Source organism: Danio rerio, chromosome 25 (genome assembly GCF_052040795.2).
Source record: "Danio rerio strain M-AB ecotype USA chromosome 25, GRCz13ab, whole genome shotgun sequence".
NCBI classification, from domain to species: domain Eukaryota; kingdom Metazoa; phylum Chordata; class Actinopteri; order Cypriniformes; family Danionidae; genus Danio; species Danio rerio.
In genome coordinates this window covers 40,445,980-40,463,799 of record NC_141045.1, presented here as the reverse complement: position 1 = coordinate 40,463,799, position 17,820 = coordinate 40,445,980, and the positions used below count along the sequence as shown (strand labels likewise).

General features: G+C 38.5%; 1 protein-coding gene and 1 pseudogene across 5 annotated transcripts in view; one reads left to right on the top strand and one right to left on the bottom strand.

Moving 5' to 3' along the window:
* The window catches only part of LOC110440168 (RNA-binding protein EWS), a gene marked incomplete at its 5' end in the record, with an annotated part of 66,237 nt that overhangs the window by 4,399 nt on the left and 44,018 nt on the right, over positions 1–17,820 (top strand). For all 4 annotated transcript variants that reach the window (NR_200056.1, NR_200055.1, NM_001442519.1 and 1 more), the window contains 4 exon segments: positions 9,491–9,527; positions 9,613–9,664; positions 9,941–10,067; positions 11,658–11,760. Coding sequence is in view for 2 of the 4 variants with exons in the window: in NM_001442519.1 (NP_001429448.1) it covers positions 9,491–9,527; positions 9,613–9,664; positions 9,941–10,067; positions 11,658–11,760 (319 nt within the window).
* On the bottom strand, positions 5,726–7,345 carry LOC147830961 (rhomboid domain-containing protein 3-like; annotated as a pseudogene). The gene is made up of 2 exons (XR_015526814.1): positions 6,970–7,345; positions 5,726–6,899 (listed from the first exon to the last, which is right to left on the bottom strand). The product of XR_015526814.1 is annotated as a rhomboid domain-containing protein 3-like (transcript).

The following is a 17,820-nucleotide window of genomic DNA, read 5'->3' as shown; positions in this document are numbered from 1 at the left end:
CAGATCTCCCAGTAACATCACAGCAATCTATAAATACCTCAGCAACCATTCAGATTGGTTATATCCACAAGTCTCAGCAGTTGAAGTCTCAGCAGTTGAAGCGAATGAATGTGATGTAATATCTTTGTCAACTTGAGTAGAAGTACTTACTGTGACCTTAGCAACATGCGCTTTATGCATGCTAGCTGTGTCGCTCTTGTTAATATGAAGTACAGTAGGATGGCTTTGGCTGCATATTTTACAAGTTAGGTGTTTCTCACAGTCACGACTCATGTGTGAAGTACTCAAACAACCAAAGCAGAGGTGTTTCTCCTTCAGAAAATTAATCTTGTCTCTGTGTTTTTTGCATTTGAACTGTTGACAATGTTCTAATAGATGACTCTGAGAACAGTATGCACAGAATATAGCAGATGCAGAGTTATGTCTAGGTGAGATGGTCCTTGATCCTGTGGTACACTCAACTTTCACAGGTGTAACGGTAGTAGCAAAGCTTTTTCCTTTAGTTGTTCTGGAGATACTCGTGGCCTATTGACAGCTCTTTGACCAGTTGTTGCAGATGGTGAGTCGCTAATATTGCCATACAATGGATCAGACAGAATTTGAACATGTCTTTCTATAACTCTCACCAGGTCATTGACCAAGGCTCTGTTTCCTGTTGTCTCCTGTAGGTCATGTGCAGCAGTCCTCCATTGATCTCGAAGTTTAAATGGCAGCTTTAAGACAATTGCCCTTATGTTACTTGGCATATCCAGCTCATGCATATACTGAAGTTCCTCCATAACATTGCAGCAGCCTCGCAGAAAGAGAGAGTAAGCCTGTAGAGCATTAACATCTTCATTCTTTATTGGAGCCCAAGATAAAGCCTTTTCAATGTACGCCACAGCAATCTTGTACTTACAGCCAAAGTGTTCCTGTACCAGCTGCTTTGCCTTATCATAACCTAGCTCAGGCGTCATATACAAACAGCCGCGAACAAGCTCTCTTGGTTGCCCCCTAGTGAACTGTTCCAGATAGTACAAACAGTCGCTCTTACTAGCCTTTTCTTCCACTCCTTGTTCAAAAGCTCTCATGAAGGAGACATATTGGAGGGGATCTCCATCGAACAAAGGGATATTTCTTGCTGGCAAGGATATCAAATGCTGTTGTTGAACAAGTGATGTTGTATTATTCCTCCAGTGCACCCCTGAACTAGATTCTCCTGTATACCTTTGATTTGTATTTGGCACATTAAGTTGGGTTGGTTGCTGATGTAAATTTCGGTTGATTTCAGTTGTTTGTTTATTTAAACCAGACCACTCCTTTGGTCTAGTGGTGGGCTGTTGACTAGCTTGATGTACGCTCCGGCTAAAAGTGGGGGGGTTGTTGATGATGATGTCCACTCCTGTGTTTGTTGTGGTTTACTTGGAGGCGCACATTTAAATTCACTTGCCATCGGGTCCAGTTTGTGTAGAGGTGCTAAACTTTGTGTTTCTCTCGTCAAGTAAGAATTCATAGCATCAGATGCATTTTCACTGCAGAAATTATCAGAAGCTTCGAGCACGGACAGTCTGGCAGCAGTTTCAGCCAACATAGTATCCAACTCCTGTTGCTCTAATTTTCTCTTTATCTGCTGCTCTTGCTCTTCCAATGCATGCTTTTCCTTTAAAGCTGCTATACGAGCAAGCAATGCAGCCTTTTCCGCTTGTGCTTTAATTCGCACAGAAGAAGTAGTGCTTGATTTACTACCTGCACTTTTCCCTGAGCGTTTACTAGTTACATTTGAAACACTATCCTCTGGATTAATACCATCACCAATTTGGCTACCAGTAGGACCAACACTCACATTTTGACCAGAATTTGATAACCACAATTGCACCTTAGAAATGAGCTCATTATTGGCAATCATTTTGGCTTTAAACCACACATCATGTTTTTCTTGTTCAGTATCAGGTAACATACCCATCAAACACTCATGAACACCTTTTGATTCATCACAGACCTTAATAAAATCATCAAATACACATTGAGCTTGTACAACATTTCCCTTTTCAATCAAACCATTCAACACATTTCTTAAACTGGCTGCCTTATTCAGCTTAGTTTTCCTTTCATTTTGCAAACGTCCCAGTTTATCAGCGAGCGCTTTAGCAGTCAGTTTAACAACGCGTTTTTCTTTTGATGTTTGCGCATCATTATCATGTTTGATAGTGTTTATTTCTACGGACGGCTCGGCAGGCCTGTCGATCGTTTTATTCGTCTCCATGACCTATTTCACGCGTTCACGATAAGTTCGCAAAACAGTAGCAGAGTTCACGGAGAAAATCGACGTTAATTACCCGCCCCTTGTGTCACCAATGCATTGGATTTTGCCCCGCAAATTGAACACAAACTGAATGGCCATTCATTGCATTGTAGCGCTACACATACCTTGCGTTGGGCGCTGTTGTCCAGCGAATATGAAGACCATCTGCGTAGAACTCACGTCGTGCAGTGCTGATGAATAGCGTCGTCCGATGTCCTCCAAAGCGCAGAGCAAACACGCCACAGCAGACCCAGTATGCCGATAACTTTGTGGCCTCCATCCAGACACAACCGGCATGAATCTTCTGGTCCGGCGCAACTCCCGGCGGGTCCGCGATGCGAAGCGACAGTTTTGACTTGATTGTAGAGGCTAAGCCTATTGCTTGAAGTCCCTGAGATGTTGTTAGACAGGCACCCAGCTGACGCACACTGTCCTCTGGCTGATGTAGTGTAAATGAAATGAACAGTCTTACTTGTTTCCGAAGATGTTTACGTTTATTGCAGTTGCAAACTCCAATAGTTCACAAATTTCCTTCCAGGTAAGTTTCCGTTCGTAGAAGTCAAACACTGCCACATATCGTGACTTACAAACAAAACAAACCGTCATGCTAAAGCATGAATGAATGTGTGTGGCTCTCTGTGTGAATGCGCGTGAGCGTTTGTTTGTGTTTGTGGGTGTGTGTGTGAAATTGTGTGCGTTTGAAAGTGTGTGCGTTTGAAAGTGTGTGGTCAAAACTGTATGTGCTCCCTTCCGTCTAGCAACACCTGTTACCTGAATGTTCGTTCCCACTTATAAAGCCTGTTAAAGAGCACCACCTAGTGGAACAATGAGCAAAGTTGCCAAATGGCTCCTACAATTATTATATTTATTTTGTGATATTTATTCATGTCATCATGTCAACACATTCTTGTGAGTCAGTGCAAATTCATCAGCGAGAACTGAAGCTTCAGATAATGAAGTTACTTTCTGTTCGTTTAAATAAACGACAACACGATCGGGCACACAACTTTTAAATTCTTCCAACAAGATTAATTCACGCAACGTTTGGAAATTCGACACTTTAGATGTGCACCATTTATCAAATAGCACACATTTTTCTCTTGCGGTTTTTTTATGATTTCGGAAACGCTGACGATATGCTTCAGGTACGAGCTCATAAGCTCTCAAAACTGCAGCTTTAACAACGTCATAATTTAAACTGTCCTCTAAGGACAGAGCAGCACACACTTCTTGAGCTTTTCCTGATAATTTGCATTGTAACAACAGAGGCCAGATTTCTTTAGACCAGTGCAACGCAGACGCAACTCGTTCAAAAACATTGAAATATGAGTCGACCTCCGACTCTCTAAATTGAGGAACAAGAGGAATATGTTTACTCACGTCAAATGTACTACTCGAGAATCCTGATCCAGTCGTAGAAGTGGTAGCTTGCACGGGTGGTACTTACCCCGGTGAAACTGGTGTGTCTTTAGCAGCTTTTATCTCAAGTTCACGCAGCTTGACTTCTTTGTCAGCCTCGATCTCAAGGCGACGAATTTCAAGGCGCAACTCCATCTCAGCGTGACGCTGTGCCACTCTATCGCGCTCTTCCATTTGGACTTTTGCCAAACGCAATTTAAAACGCGCGTCACCTCCAGACTCAACCAAAGTCGGAGAAAAAGGTTCGAAAGGTGGCAAACCTGCTTTGGATTCAGAAGCCTCCTCCGCAGCAGCTTCGCTCGCCTCCTCACCACCAGAATGAAGAGTGCAGACGTCATCGCCATGTAAACTTTGCTGACTCTCAGCAGCCAACTGCAACACACCCAGTTCACCCAAATTGTGCACCACAACGCTCTTAATTTCTCGTTTTAACTGCTGTTTAGAAACCTTAATTTTAAAGTGCTCCGCGACGCGAATTAAATCATCCTTTCTGCATTTATCTAATTGTTCAATAGTCGGTGCGTTAATAAAATGTTCCAAATCAAATTCAGCCATACTCGTGATAAGTTTGTCTGACTCACAATAACGCAGACACCTGCTCTTTAATCAAACCTTCCTGTTCACAAAAAATTCTCCTATTCACCAGCAACAATAAATCTCACAATGCTCATCCAAAATTAAGGATATTCCAATAAAGGAACATCCCACTGCTGCCACCATTGAATGTTACGTGTTTATGATGTTAAATAATTAAAGGGATGATACGTAACAATCAGTGAGTCTATTGATGCTGGGTGAATGAGGAGAAGACGCATACGCTTGATAAGTGAAACAAAAAGTAAGTATTTATTAATAAATAATGTTAAACAATGTAAGATGGAAGATAAATGTATTTTTTTAAATAATTGAATTAACTAAAGAAAAATAGGTGTTGCCAAAACAAAGAAATAAATATAACAAAACGAACTAACTAAACCCCAACCCACTAAACTGACTGAACAAAGAAAAATGTAGAAACAAAACCGTAATCTTCAGCACGTAGCTTAACTAAACTTCTTAACTTCCAAACACAAGTACACATTTGGCAACGCCTCCAAAAACTACCTAATACAAAATTTTACTAAGCTGCTCGAAATGCTAGAATTCTCGTAAAGTACACACTGTTAGCCATTAGCAAAACAAGATCTCAGGTAATCCAATTCTCATAAAGATCGTTCAAAAGCTCACTAAACATTAACAAGAGCAGCACAAGATTAAATGATAAATCAGGATAAGCAGGGAGAAAACTAGAAAATAGCACTCGCAAACAAATCAAGCGGATCAATCAAACAAACAGTCCGGCCGACACAAGTGAGGAGATTGATTTTGGAGACCAAATGGGAAAGCTAGGTTGCTGTCGGAAGTGGTGTTAGTGAGACTAGAAGCGGGCGATCAAACTGTGGTCTGCGTGGGTCCTTCTAACATTGATGGGGATGCTATAATGCTCGGTGAGCATGTTAAACCGAGGTCCTGACTCTCTGTGGCCGTTAAAAATCCCAGGATATCCTTCAAAAAAAGAGTAGGGTTTAGCGGGTGGATGTTGCACACTGGTGGTGAATAAGGAGATACCCTCCAATGTGTAAAGCACTTTGAGAGTCCAAAAAAAGCACTACATAAATTTAAGTAATTATTAATATTATTATTATAAATTTAAAAAAAAAAGTTTTACCACATTTACGATAGGATATTTACATAATATTTTCAAGGAACGTGATCAGTGCTTAATCTTATAATCATTTTGGCATTTAAAAAATGCCCCCCAAAAATGATTTTAATATTTCACCCTCATTTCCTTTCAAAAATCTATTTTACCCAAAACATTACTCTCAGTATCTTTTGTTAATAGGCTTTCATTTTGTTGGCAAAACTTTAAAAATTTAAGCATTATTTAAAAAGAATTGCCACAGTTCTGTCTTTTCTCAGGCTTGGTTTATGGACAAAATTCATTCATTCATTTTCTTCTCGGCTTCGTCCCTTTTTATTCTGGGGTTGCCACAGAGGAATGAACCGCCAACTTATCCAGCCAATTTTTTACGCAGCGGATACCCTTCCGGCCGCAACCCATCACTGGGAAACATCCATACTCTCTCATTCACACACACACTCGTACACTACAGCCAATTTCAGCTTACCCAATTCACCTGTACCACATGTCTTTGGACTTGTGGGGGAAATCAGAGCACCGGGAGGAAACCCACACGAACACGAGGAGAACATGCAAACTCCACACAGAAATGCCAACTGACCCAGCCGAGGCTTGAAACAGTGACCTTCTTGTTGTGAGGCGACAGCACTACCTACTGCGACACCACGTCACCCATAGACAAAATACTCTCTTATAATAAAAAATAATATACAATTTGCTGGTTTCCAGTGTGAATCATTAAAAAACAAGATTAAAATTAAAAATATAAATATTTAATAGAACTTTTACTATTTTTAAAGCATGACAGGAAATATTGCAGGCAAGTTTAATGTAACGTTAGGTAAAATAGAAAGAAAATTATGCATATAAAAACTGTAACATAATTGTATGATGAATTGAGAATTAATCATCAGCACAAAATGTATGATGGTGACAGGCCTATTTAATAATAATATATTTAAAAAGTGTAAACCAGTCTGAAATTAGTAAAATGATGATTAAATGAAATTAAAACAAAATATTTGTCAAAACTGCAGGAAAATAAACGAAATAGCTAGTATGGTGATCTTAAAATATTGTCTCGGACAAAAGGAGTCAAAAAGACTGTGAACCATTGGTGTAGTAAAGGATACAGTTGAGTCCCAGGCAAATGGCATAGAAGTGCAGCAGGCCTGGAGCACTGGGAAGGAGGAAGAGGTCAAAAATCAACAAGAGCCAAGGTAAGAACCAGACAGGAACAAAGCGCAGGACTCTCCTCTGCTTGACCTGTCGACACTGAGCCGTGAGCAGGGCGAGGTGAATGGCTGCGTATCCAGAGACCCTGCTGGCTTCATCTCCAGTAACAAAAAGAAACAGGGCATAAATAGGAGGAAGGAGCAGAGCGGAGATGAAGGAGAGGGTGAGGAAGGTAAAAGTCCCCCATCTTCTCTCCTGACAGGGCCCAATCTAGCAGCAGGGAGATGTTGTGGAGAAATGAGGTCAGCTCTTCATTACTGAAGGCGTAGAAGATTAAATCTGCAATACACAAGAAAGTAAATAAGTGGATGACAATATTTTAAGTATAATATAATAGTACTTTGCTTACCATAAAATCCAGGAAATTCCCCACCTGGTCCTAAACTTAGACTGGCATGAATACCACAGAGCCAAGTCGACACAATTAATGATAGGATTAAAAATGTTCCACTACAACACCCTGGACGGTTTGATCCAGACCACATCCATGCCGGAAAGATATTATTAAGCATTGTAAACTGACAAACGCATACCAATGTTTACATGTATATACCTCAATATATGCTTATATCAGATGTATCATAGTTAACCCTATCCATGTTTTCATTTGCACTTCACTGCCAGACGCTAGCATCCTAGCAACGGATAACGACGAGTGTAATTACAACCAGCTGTACTTATGTCGTATTTATTTTATTAATTGTAAATTATTAAAGAGACCAAACAACGCCGATGTTACTTGACATCCCTTTTATTTTGACAGCGAGTAACTTCCTATAACAGGAGAGCGTATTCACTTTGGGGGGTTACGGATTTGTTTTGTGAACGTTATAATTGTGTATTCAGGAATCAACATGTTGATATAATACACTGAAAGGATTTGTAGAATTCAACAATTTATCGAATTAATTGTAAAATTTTAAGGTGAATAAAAGGTTAATATTTAGAAACATATTTCTGTCTGCCACCCTCTATAATCGTTGTCTTGTTGGTACGCTCCGTTTTGCTTTCACGCATGCGTACTTATCGCGCATGCACCGTTGCGCCTCACACAGCATACTGTTCTCCAACGGAAAGATGGCGTCAGTCACGAGTGAGTTTTTAAATCGTTTTTCTTGTTTGAAATTTGAATCTTTAATTTGTTAGCAGCTGAAATTAAGCACTTATATTTAGTGGTGGGCAAAGCGAGGCTTCGTGAAACACTGAAACAGTCGAAGCAAATGTGTCGAAGCTTCGAAACGTTTCTAAACCTCACTCTACAGTGACATCTAGTGGTCATTTTTTATGTATTGCACTGAAACAGCTTCAGCAAAGAACGATTAAACAAATTGAGGCATTAAACCCAACTTTGTACACATTATTCTCAAGTAACATAGTACAGTGGTTAAGGTGTCAGACTTCCATGCAGGGTTAGTAGGTTTCGAAGCCAGTCTGCCGCAGTTGTTTTGAAATGCTTTAATACCAGTTGGTAATGCTTTGCTCTTGTATCGTTTTGTTTCAACATTGGTCTGATATCCGAATAAACAATTTTTGAATAAATATGTCTTGTTTTTGTCTTAAAACAGGGTTGTTGCTAGATCAAAAACGGTGGCCTGAAGTAAAGAAGAATTATTTATATTATTCATTAAATTTCCCATTTATTGTATTTTATTAATGTCTACCCTAACCCTAAACCCAACCATACTGTAAAAATATTTATTATTGTTTTACAGTGTTACAAAAATGATGCTAAATTGATGGCATAACTGTAGCTGCATCCTATTTAGGCTACACAAAGCAGAAACATGATTAAAATACATAAAACCATGATTTCAGAGAATTTGTACAAGTTGGGATTCGAACCCAAAACATCATGCAAAACATAGACTCATTAAGAAAACACACAGTCCTCTAAGCCATATGAGACAGAGGTTAATCGGAGACCTTGGCAGTTAAATGACGATTCGCCAGGTCTCGAAACGTTTCTAAGCTTATCGATGCTTTGAATCGCTTTAGTCACGTGACTAGGTGTTTCGAAACACTTTAGTCACGTGACTTCAGTGCTTCGGATCATGCTTCGGTGCAGTGTTTCGAAACACTTGCGCTTCGGGATCTCGACACTGTGTCGAAACATCAGTTTCACGTCAGCCATCCCTACTTATATTTAAGTAAATGTTAAGTTATATTGCGAATTTGAGAGAGTTTTGTTTAGATAACCGACGTTTTTCAAGCGTGCGGCCTTAAGTTTGTGTTTTTAGGTCAAGGTGTTTGTTTGAAGCTTACCGCTCCAAAACTCGACTCAGCTTGGTTTTTAAACTCCATGTGTTCAATAAAAACAACACTAGCTCACTTTAGAATCAAATAGTTTACTTTTGATGCGTTTTTCTCGTGTTTTTAATGTTTCACGCTCGGCTCGTTGTTTCGTAAATGGTAGCAGGCGTGGTTTAAAAACAGCGGGATTGAGTGCGCATGACGAACAAAATGTTTAGTTTTCTTTGTTTAGCGTTTTTGTATAAAGACATTTAAATTTAAATTCATGTAAGCATTTTTTTATATTATTACTCATTTTCATCTGTAAATGTAAAGTTAACGAGTAAAACTTTAAAGTTTGCACTGTTTAATGTGTTAGCTGAACCCTAACGTAAGCGTGGTCACTCATTGTTCTGAACTCGTGTGTCCTGAAATAGTTTCAATGCTTTAATAGCCAAATCTGTCTTGTTGATGCAAGGTTTGTTCCAACCGAATGGCTGGAATTCAAAAGAGACTGCTCTTCTTTGTCTGTTGTTGTGTTTGCCCAAGTCCTGCGTCGTTATTGGACCATAATAAACCCTGAATGTCCAGTCAGCAGTTTGCAGGTCGTCTAACTTTTGTAATGATTTATTTCACCGTAGATTATAGCAGCTACAACCAAGCTGGAGCACAGCAGTCGTAAGTCCACCTCGATTGATTACTAAACTCTAAACATAGTGCTTGGGTATGAATTGTTAAAATAAAATGTTTATTTTTTACGCAGGTATGGCTCATACACAGCACCTCCTGCTCAGACATATGGACCGGCTGCACAGGTACAATCACTTCTCAACATGTAACTTAGCACATTTACATGGCTGACATTATTTGCTTAACACTACTCAAAGTCAGTAGACCATTAGGGCCTTAAAGCATTTTGTAGAGCCTGTTAGTTAGAATATAATACATTTTTTACTGTTAGAAAAAAGTTTAGATTTTTTTCTCTAAATTTAGCAGTCATCTATGTAGCAGTCTAATGTATTGTTTTGTGTAAAATAGAAACAAAGGCATATAATTAATAACCTTTTTTTTTTTGTTTTTTGTTTTTGCAGCAGGGATATACTCAGCAAGGTTACAGCTCCTATGCTCAACCCGCTGCTGCACCTGAGGCCACCTACAGTCAGGCAGCGCCCGCTGCTGGAGCGTCAGCGCAACAGCAATACGGATCTACATACGGGCAAGCAGCCGCAACAGCGGCTGCAGCACCAGGTGCTTATTCAGTGTATTTGTCTGTTAATGAAAATGGCTGGAGCGAGACTGCACGTTTTTTATTTTAATGGATTTTACTCCACCCATGACTAATTTGTAATGCTGATTTATAATTGTTCTGAATCTTTACTGCAGACAAATGTCATGCCTATCATTTATAAAGGGTGTTAGAATTCAACAGATTGGTGCTTAGCAGTAAACAATAAGTCTGGATCCTTGGGGACGCAGTGGTGGAAACATTGTAATTTGTATAAACTGTTATTTTGGCATTTATGTAGGAAAATCAAGTAGGGCTTCGACTGCACAATATATTAAACTTACCATTGCTGGAATAGTTTATATAACATTTGTATCACAAGGAGGTGCGAATTTACATTTGTGTTTCATGCATAGTTTGTTCGTCCAAATTTAACCAATTTAATTAAGTTTCACTGTCGTTTCTTTAATATTCTTAAATTTACTGTTCCCTAAAGAAAATAGATTTTTACAGTGTACAAATTTTAACGCAAAGTGCAAATACTTAAGGTACTGACATTAAAGCCACACATTAGAACTTTATCTTGGGTTGAAATACAAAGTTGCACACACATCCCAGGATTTCATTTACTTAAATAACACTGGGTTAACAAGCAAAGTTCTAAAGCCCCATATTGAACCTACTTTTCAGTGGGTCACATGGACCGTTTCTCTAAAGATGGTTATTTTGTAGAAAGTGGCAAAAATGTGAATCCCCTTTTTTTTTTTTTTTGCTTGAAATCAAGATTGTTATTTTTCTGTTTTAAAATAAAGGTTAATACGAATAGGCTTATTATTGTTAATTCTCAAACATGGTAAAACAACAATAATAATATTAGGCTGATGTGTAGGTATACTGTTGCTTAAAATGCAAAGTTTTGTTTATGTATTATGGTGGACTTGAACAGACTTTCAATATATCCTGTTTGTTAATTCACAGTAAAAAAAATAGCTATTCATAATTATAAAGTTGATTTATGTTAAAGACATGTGCTTGTCATCTGCCATTGACAACATTATTAGACCATTTGTTTTCACTGGTAAAATTGGAATTTTGTCGTTATCAGATTTCTTGCATTACATTTAACAGTGTATATAGGCTAGGGTTGTTATACTGACACAAACATTCATTTTTATGCACAACATTGTTCGCTATGAAAGAAAAAAAATGCTAAACCTAACTCTTAAATACTATATGATCATTTAAATGATGTGCACACAGGTTTCAATTTCACTTTCATGGCTGCTGTCAATGAGAAAAAAACACATGCATGCGAATCGCACGGCCCGCAAACAATCGCTCCGTGCAACAAACTGAATGTTATTTACAACTTAATTACCTGTTGCTCGCAGCCTATGCAGGTTCTGTTCACTCAAGTATGCGCCATTGGCGTGCATGTTCTCAAAAGTAAACAAACAGCTGGGGTCACTTCGCGTGTGATTTCGCGGCTGCGAATACATCATTACATTTAGACCGAAATTACGTTTTTGGGTGAGTTATACCTTAATAATAAATACAGTATGTGACACTTTCAACGCCTTTTGAAGGACCCATGAGGGGTGGAATGGATCGTGATATGGGCTGGAACGGCGGCCCTCAACCAGGAAATGTGCAGAAAAGAGCTGGAGACTGGGAATGTCCTAACGCGTGAGAGATCCATCGTACTAGATGAATTGTTTTGGCTGGTAAATATGCATGAATCTAAATTAATATTTTTTTTTAGTGGTTGTGGAAATCAGAACTTCTCCTGGAGAATGGAGTGTAACCTGTGTAAAGCTCCAAAACCCGAAGGCCTTGGAACTTCTCCTCCCTTTTATCCAGGTACTTTCTGATTCAAAATCTGTTAGCTGTAATACAGTATGTGACACTTTGAACGCCTTTTGAAGGAGTTGATGTTGTTGTGAAGACTTGTGCGACTGCCTTGCTTCGCTCCTGACCTTAAAAATATAATTGGCTGTATCGTAGAAAAAGCAGAATTAAGATTGTGTGGGGTCGAATTGAGATCGTAATCTTTTTCCGATTAATCATGCAGCCCTAATGGCTTATACACAAAACAGCAGAATTTAAACCTTTTTTGGCACTACAGTGCTGGTGAACACCCTGTGTAAAACATGTAGTCCTCACCTCTTCAAGTTAGACTCGTTCACTTTTGCTTTCCTTATTTTGCTCTCCTGCTTGTGTGGTAATGCTGTTTATTCAGGTGCATACAGAAAATGATTACTTTAGCTAATTTTAGGTAACTGTTCTCCTCAGCTGCATATGGAACTCCACAGCCAGGAGCCTATACTCAGCCTGCACAGAGTTACAGGGCCAGCAGCTACACCGGCTCCACTGCTGCCCCTGCTGCTCAGGCTTCCTATGGCTCTCAGCCCGGATGCTCCACCCAGCCGGCCTATTCTGGCTACAGCCAGCAGCCTGCTCCCTCCGCTCCTCAGAGGTAACTGGACCATCTCCTAGAGTAGCACATCAACAGAATGCAGAAATGCAGCTTTCTGCAGTATCTCCATATGCTGTTCTACCCTCACGCTGCGTGAACCTGAACACAGCTTCTATCTCACAGTTCTGCTTTTTGTGGTGAAAAACATCAAGTCTGTTTAATGTGCAAAGTAGCAATTACCCTTCCATTCTAATGTTGTTTTGTCAAGCCTGTTCAGTGTCATACAAATCCGAGCCCAAAATAATTTTGAAACAAGCCTCTTATACATTCTTATTTAAAATAAAAATTAATGTATAGAAAGTGTCTAGGTGAATTTGAATGGTAAATTAAGTTTATTTGAATTTTACTAAAATAATACCTAAATTAAAAATAAATTGCCATTTTCTTCAATTTGATATTTTTATTGACATCTAAATGATTTAAAAATTTGGTAGCATGTATTCCTTAATGTATTAAATTTTCCTAGTTACAGTGCAAGCAGCCAGCCGGCCTACAACCAAAGTGCCTATTCGCAGCCTGCAGGCTATTCTCAGCCAGGATACCAGGCTCAGCAACCGGGCTATGGACAACAACAGCAGAGTGCTTATGGACAGGGACAACTACCTCAACAGCACCAGCAAGGCCCGCCAGCTGCCTACCCTCCTCAGGGGAGCAGTTCCTATGCACAGACTCAGTACGGCCAACAGAGTGCGCCACAGAATGATTACCAGCAAAACCCTTATAGTAAGTCCATATTCCACTGGTAGTGTTTCCAGTTATTCATCAAGTACTGAGCCCGGTGCTTAGTGTGCAATCTTTCCTGTAGACAGTTACAGCCAGGGTGGCGTGAGCGGAGGTTACCCAGGGTCACAGCGTGGTGGATACCAGGATGGTGGCCGAGATGGATATGACCGTGGAGGTCCTCGAGGCCGTGGTATGGGCCGCGGTGGCATGGGGTAAGTTCAAACATTCTTAGTCTAACTAACAGTTCATTTGTTCTCCCTCTCGCTCATTTTACTGAGTGTATCATCACCACCTCCAGGGTTTGTATGTGCAGGCGTCTAAAGAGTGAAGTTTCTTCTGTAGCTCGTCCAAACATTATTTGATTTGTAGAGGTTTTTATGACCACAAGGGTGTTGTTGCAGAGTTTACTTTGGGTTCATTTATTGTAGCTATTTGTTTTTATTTATGGGGTAATTTTAGTACAGGGATGCCGAAACCTGGTGATGCAGAGTTTAGTTTCAACCCCAATTAGACAGACCTGAGCCAGCTAATTAAGCTCTTTTTGGATATACTTGAAAAATCCAGGTAGGAGTGTTGAGGTTGGAGCTAAACTATGCAGGACAACAGCCCTCCAGGACAGAGTTTGGGCACCCTTATTAAACGCATATTTCGGGATAGGTTTTTTTCTCTCAAGTTTACAGTTTTTGCATTTTGTGTATTCCTTTTTTTTTTTTTTTTTTTAAGTTTCTTTCTATAATTCATATTTAAGGTTGTTTGGAGGTGTGGTTTTTCTGTAATTCAAGATGTCTACTAACAGAACCCTTTGGTTTGACTGTTTAAGGCTTTGTACAGTACTGCTTTTAGGTCTTTGTGGGTAAAGGAAAACTTGGCAAACACATGAAGACAACTGAGAATTTGGTAGTTTTCCCTGAAATTTTTTCTTTGGCAGATGGTGGCACAATTCTGGGTTTTGAAGTTTTATCCTTGCTGGGTTTTATATTTAAAAGGAAATTGTTGTATATATGCGGATCATGATCAGGTTTTAAGAGGGTCAGTGCAAGTTGTACAGTTGGTTCAGTTTAAAAGGCATTTAAAGAAATGGTTGGAGTAACCTTGAAGACAATCCTTGGATATTTAACGGACACAGTGATGTACTTTCTTTAACGAGGTAAGAATTTTATTTTGTGAAAGCAACTTTTTAAGTGCTTCCCAGTAGGTGCTTTTTATTAACCCATAAAACTAATCATTGTTTGTAAACGAAATAAGATGTGTTCATCAAAATTGTGTTCCTATTGAATTTTATTTCAGGGGACGGTGAGCATGCCATTTTACACAATTTTTATATTAAAATTGATACATTTTCATGTTCTTAAATATTTTTGCACTTGTGAACTGTTTCTTATTTCAAAGGTCTTGTTTTTAACATTGTCACATTTATATGCTGCAGGTATCAAAGATCGAAGAACAGCAGTACTTATTCTTAAGTACCTTTTTTCAAAGGCAACAACTCGAACCATGGGGAACGTTTTTGATTTAGGGATTTTTTTTGTTGTTGTTGAATTTACCTACTGTTTTGGAACATTTTGTTTTAGTCAGCATATTTGTGAAATGTATTTTTTTTTCTCCTTGGATCACCCTTTGTAAATGTTAATTTGTGCTCAGTATTTTTGAATGTACTGTTTTGTTCAATGCTGACCTTTTTATTGGGTTAATTTGGGTTCAGATTGCTAAAGATTTTTTTGCCACAAGATTGCCGTATTTTCTGTTTGGTTGTAACCCAAAAGAATAAGGCATTACGCTAACTTCATAATTTTTCCCACTTTGCAAAAGGTTTACAGCAAGTCAATGTCTTTCTGGTCCTGTGTTGTTGTTTATATGTTAATTTTTGCAACTGAAGAATGTATAGAAACGAACAAGTCACAGATCATATTATCCTTAAAAGATTGGTTGGTGCCTACAATATGTTAAATTTTGCAACTGAAGAATGTATAGAAATCATAAAGCTGTTCCAGTAATTAACAAAATATTGTGAAATATTACATGAGACCTTTGCATAGTTAGAGAGGGGATTTTGTGTTCATTTCCTACTCAAGTCCTATGGTTGGAGACTAAATGGAATATCGCCTTCATATCTTCATGTTTAGCATCGCTGGAGACAGAGGGGGCTTCAATAAGCCTGGTGGTAAGTTTCTAAAGCGTTATCCATTGGTTAGTCCACTCGACATTTAATATAGAGGCTATTCACGCCTATGTGTCCTTAAAACCTTTCATTTGGTGTGCCACTTTTGCCACTTTTTAAAAAAAAAAACTACAACTGTGTTCTGGTGGTTTATATTTGGTGTGTATATATTTGGATTTCTTCAAAAGTTGACGTGTCCTTTGAAAAAGCGTCTTTTTTAATTCTACATTTGACATTTCCATTTCATTCTGAGAATCAATTGTGGTCCAGGGTAATCCTGAAAATGGTCACATTTTTTCAATGCATTTAATTCTGCTCAGTTTTTTTTTTATTGGCAGGTTGTCAGGTTTTTTTTTTTTGTAAGTCATGATATCATTTACTAATAGGGTTTCTTGTTTTTCTTTGATTTTTGCCGAAACCCAGAAACGAGTAAAACTTTAAAGTTTGCACTGTTTAATGTGTTAGCTGAACCCTAACGTAAGCGTGGTCACTCATTGTTCTGAACTCGTGTGTCCTGAAATAGTTTCAATGCTTTAATAGCCAAATCTGTCTTGTTGATGCAAGGTTTGTTCCAACCGAATGGCTGGAATTCAAAAGAGACTGCTCTTCTTTGTCTGTTGTTGTGTTTGCCCAAGTCCTGCGTCGTTATTGGACCATAATAAACCCTGAATGTCCAGTCAGCAGTTTGCAGGTCGTCTAACTTTTGTAATGATTTATTTCACCGTAGATTATAGCAGCTACAACCAAGCTGGAGCACAGCAGTCGTAAGTCCACCTCGATTGATTACTAAACTCTAAACATAGTGCTTGGGTATGAATTGTTAAAATAAAATGTTTATTTTTTACGCAGGTATGGCTCATACACAGCACCTCCTGCTCAGACATATGGACCGACTGCACAGGTACAATCACTTCTCAACATGTAACTTAGCACATTTACATGGCTGACATTATTTGCTTAACACTACTCAAAGTCAGTAGACCATTAGGGCCTTAAAGCATTTTGTAGAGCCTGTTAGTTAGAATATAATACATTTTTTACTGTTAGAAAAAAGTTTAGATTTTTTTCTCTAAATTTAGCAGTCATCTATGTAGCAGTCTAATGTATTGTTTTGTGTAAAATAGAAACAAAGGCATATAATTAATAACCTTTTTTTTTTTGTTTTTTTTTTTTGCAGCAGGGATATACTCAGCAAGGTTACAGCTCCTATGCTCAACCCGCTGCTGCACCTGAGGCCACCTACAGTCAGGCAGCGCCCGCTGCTGGAGCGTATGCGCAACAGCAATACGGATCTACATACGGGCAAGCAGCCGCAACAGCGGCTGCAGCACCAGGTGCTTATTCAGTGTATTTGTCTGTTAATGAAAATGGCTGGAGCGAGACTGCACGTTTTTTATTTTAATGGATTTTACTCCACCCATGACTAATTTGTAATGCTGATTTATAATTGTTCTGAATCTTTACTGCAGACAAATGTCATGCCTATCATTTATAAAGGGTGTTAGAATTCAACAGATTGGTGCTTAGCAGTAAACAATAAGTCTGGATCCTTGGGGACGCAGTGGTGGAAACATTGTAATTTGTATAAACTGTTATTTTGGCATTTATGTAGGAAAATCAAGTAGGGCTTCGACTGCACAATATATTAAACTTACCATTGCTGGAATAGTTTATATAACGTTTGTATCACAAGGAGGTGCGAATTTACATTTGTGTTTCATGCATAGTTTGTTCGTCCAAATTTAACCAATTTAATTAAGTTTCACTGTCGTTACTTTAATATTCTTAAATTTACTGTTCCCTAAAGAAAATAGATTTTTACAGTGTACAAATTTTAACGCAATGTGCAAATACTTAAGGTACTGACATTAAAGCCACACATTAGAACTTTATCTTGGGTTGAAATACAAAGTTGCACACACATCCCAGGATTTCATTTACTTAAATAACACTGGGTTAACAAGCAAAGTTCTAAAGCCCCATATTGAACCTACTTTTCAGTGGGTCACATGGACCGTTTCTCTAAAGATGGTTATTTTGTAGAAAGTGGCAAAAATGTGAATCCCCTTTTTTTTTTTTTTTTGCTTGAAATCAAGATTGTTATTTTTCTGTTTTAAAATAAAGGTTAATACGAATAGGCTTATTATTGTTAATTCTCAAACATGGTAAAACAACAATAATAATATTAGGCTGATGTGTAGGTATACTGTTGCTTAAAATGCAAAGTTTTGTTTATGTATTATGGTGGACTTGAACAGACTTTCAATATATCCTGTTTGTTAATTCACAGTAAAAAAAATAGCTATTCATAATTATAAAGTTGATTTATGTTAAAGACATGTGCTTGTCATCTGCCATTGACAACATTATTAGACCATTTGTTTTCACT